Here is a 2,500-nt window from a genome sequence, read left to right on the forward strand (position 1 = left end):
AACTGCAATAGGCTTTGGTACAGTAGCTAACGTGGTATCAGAGAGTTTGTACCGGGACCTTAAACTACCAGGGTACAGCTGGATATGTAACCTCTGGACAGCTTCCTAATACACGCACAGTAGTGGAAAAGGATGACACAGTGCAGTCCCACTGGGTCAGTAGCCCTCCCCCAAGAGAGGAGAAAGAATGGGAGGGATGGAGGGAGGGAGGGAGGGAGGGAGAGAGGGAGGGAGGGCTGGACTCTGCTAGAGTGCTGCAGGTGGAGAGGGAGAGCCAGCCAAAAGAGGGATAAGGAGCAATACTTCACTCAGCACCCGGATAATACGCCCTGCAGCTCAGCTGCACCTACTGAGGCCTGATTCACCCTGCTCCACACGGCTCACTGGGGCTATTGTTAATGCAGGAGAGGGAGGGAGGGAGGGATGGAGAGCGAGAGAGAGAGACAGGAGGAGGAGGGGGGGGGGGGGGTTAAAAACGAGGGCAGACCACCTTTAAACCGAGGGCCCGAGAGTGAAAGGGGGAATAAAGAGGGAGGAGGAGGAGAAAACGACAACAGAATTCCCCCCCCCCCCCCCCCCCCCATCCCCCCCCGGTCCTCTTGACTTGACCCTTGTGAAAGCCGTGTAAAGTATGGAGTTAATCAAAAATGTGTTAGGATGAGTGGCAGGGGGGCCCTTCACTAAGGCCCCCAGCCCCACAATGGCTGCAGTGTGCGGGGGGACAGGGGGAGACAGGGGGGGACCCCTCACTCACTCACTCATTCACTCTCACTCAGGTTTGGGGGGTGGGGGGTGGGGGGTACGCCACTTAGGCTGTCTGCTGGAGCCAATAAGGTAGAATCAGTTCCGATCTCAGCAAAGTGCCCGCCGACGTCTCGGGATGATGACACGTCCATTGCCCGGGTCCCCACCTGATGACACGGACGTGGCCTGGTTGGGGTATGCCACGTATGTCATCAAGTCTGGCTCACAGGAAGTGTCACCGGGCAGGAGGGGATATTTCCGCAACAAGACACTGGGATGACGTTCAGTATGCATACACACAGAGGTAGACAGATACTGTGGAGTCTCACACACACACACACGCACACGCACACGCACACACACGCACACACACACACCTCTGTTATGATGAAGAAGTCGTCCCCAGGATCTCCCTGCACCACAATCTTCTCTCCGTCCTCAAACTGCACAGGCTCCAGAGAATCAGCCACGGTCAGACGCTCCCACTTATCCAGAGACTCTGTAGAGACACGCACACGCACACACACACGCACACACACACACACACACACACACACACACACACACACACACACACACACACACACACACACACACACACACGGGCTCATCAGACCAATACTGGACCACATAATAGATAGAAGCATAAAGATACACACACAGACAGACAGACACACACAAATACACACATAAATACACACAAATACATACACACACACACACACACACACACACACACACACACACACACACACACACACACACACACACACACACACACACACACACTAACCCATATGTTCAATCATTAGGCATATTTAGTCTGTGTGTATAGCTTTCTTTTCATAAAGGAAGACATTACCCTAGAGTAACAATCAGGCCTACTGTAAGCCATTAGATATGTAACTAGGATGTTATACCATATACAGTATTATTGAAACTGTACACAGCATGTGGGCATATGAAGTATGGTGTCTCCAGTGTTATAATGCTGAGTTGTACAATTCTGCAGAGTGTGGGTAATAGTATACTGTATGTATGGGACGTCCCATTGGCGGTGGGGGGGGGGGGCACACTGATAGAGCTAATTTATACTAGCCCCTGTGCAGCGCTGCTGAGGAATGTGTGTGAGCGGCCCCCGCTGCGCTGGCCTGAGTGGATGGCTCCAGTTCAAACACTGTTAGCTCATTTTGTCAGGCCTTCCCACCTCGTGCTAATCCACTCAGTCAGCAAGGGCCATTACCTCTCCCCTCCTCTCCCCTCCCATCTCCTCCCCTCATCTCAGAGGGTCCAACACCAGGGCCATGTACGACAAATGAGACTCAACATATATACACACACACACACACACACACACACACACACACACACACACACACACACACACACACACACACACACACACACACACACACACACACACACACACACACACACACACACACACACACACACACACGTGGAGAAAGCATACAGAGGGACTGTCGTATACTGATTTGGCAATTGCGTCCCATCTTTCTCACTTAAACGACATTGAAACTAGAATAAGACTAAAGAGTTCCAACAACATTTCTTTGACGAATCCCCATCAGCACAACATCGGATGACAAGTCTTTTTTAGTTACCTAGGAGAGGAGAGAAACCACTGACAGTTCTCATTCATAGAATGTGAACCACACAAGGGCCTATATTTAGGACTCTGAGGGAGCAATTCAACAGCTTGGGTATTTCTAGAGTGTGAGGGTGTTTACAGAGA

At 51.4% G+C, this 2,500-nt stretch overlaps 1 protein-coding gene across 1 annotated transcript in view; it reads right to left on the reverse strand.

Moving 5' to 3' along the window:
• LOC310809240 (cAMP-dependent protein kinase type I-beta regulatory subunit-like) overlaps window positions 1–2,500 on the reverse strand; it is a 39,994-nt gene that overhangs the window by 7,196 nt on the left and 30,298 nt on the right. Inside the window, exon 7 of the mRNA XM_083676435.1 lies at window positions 1,122–1,243. Within this exon, the coding sequence (XP_083532561.1) occupies window positions 1,122–1,243 (122 nt within the window). The remainder of the gene's footprint in view (window positions 1–1,121; window positions 1,244–2,500) is intronic.

This window comes from Argentina silus (genome assembly GCF_951799395.1).
Source record: "Argentina silus genome assembly, chromosome: 9".
Lineage (NCBI taxonomy): Eukaryota > Metazoa > Chordata > Actinopteri > Argentiniformes > Argentinidae > Argentina > Argentina silus.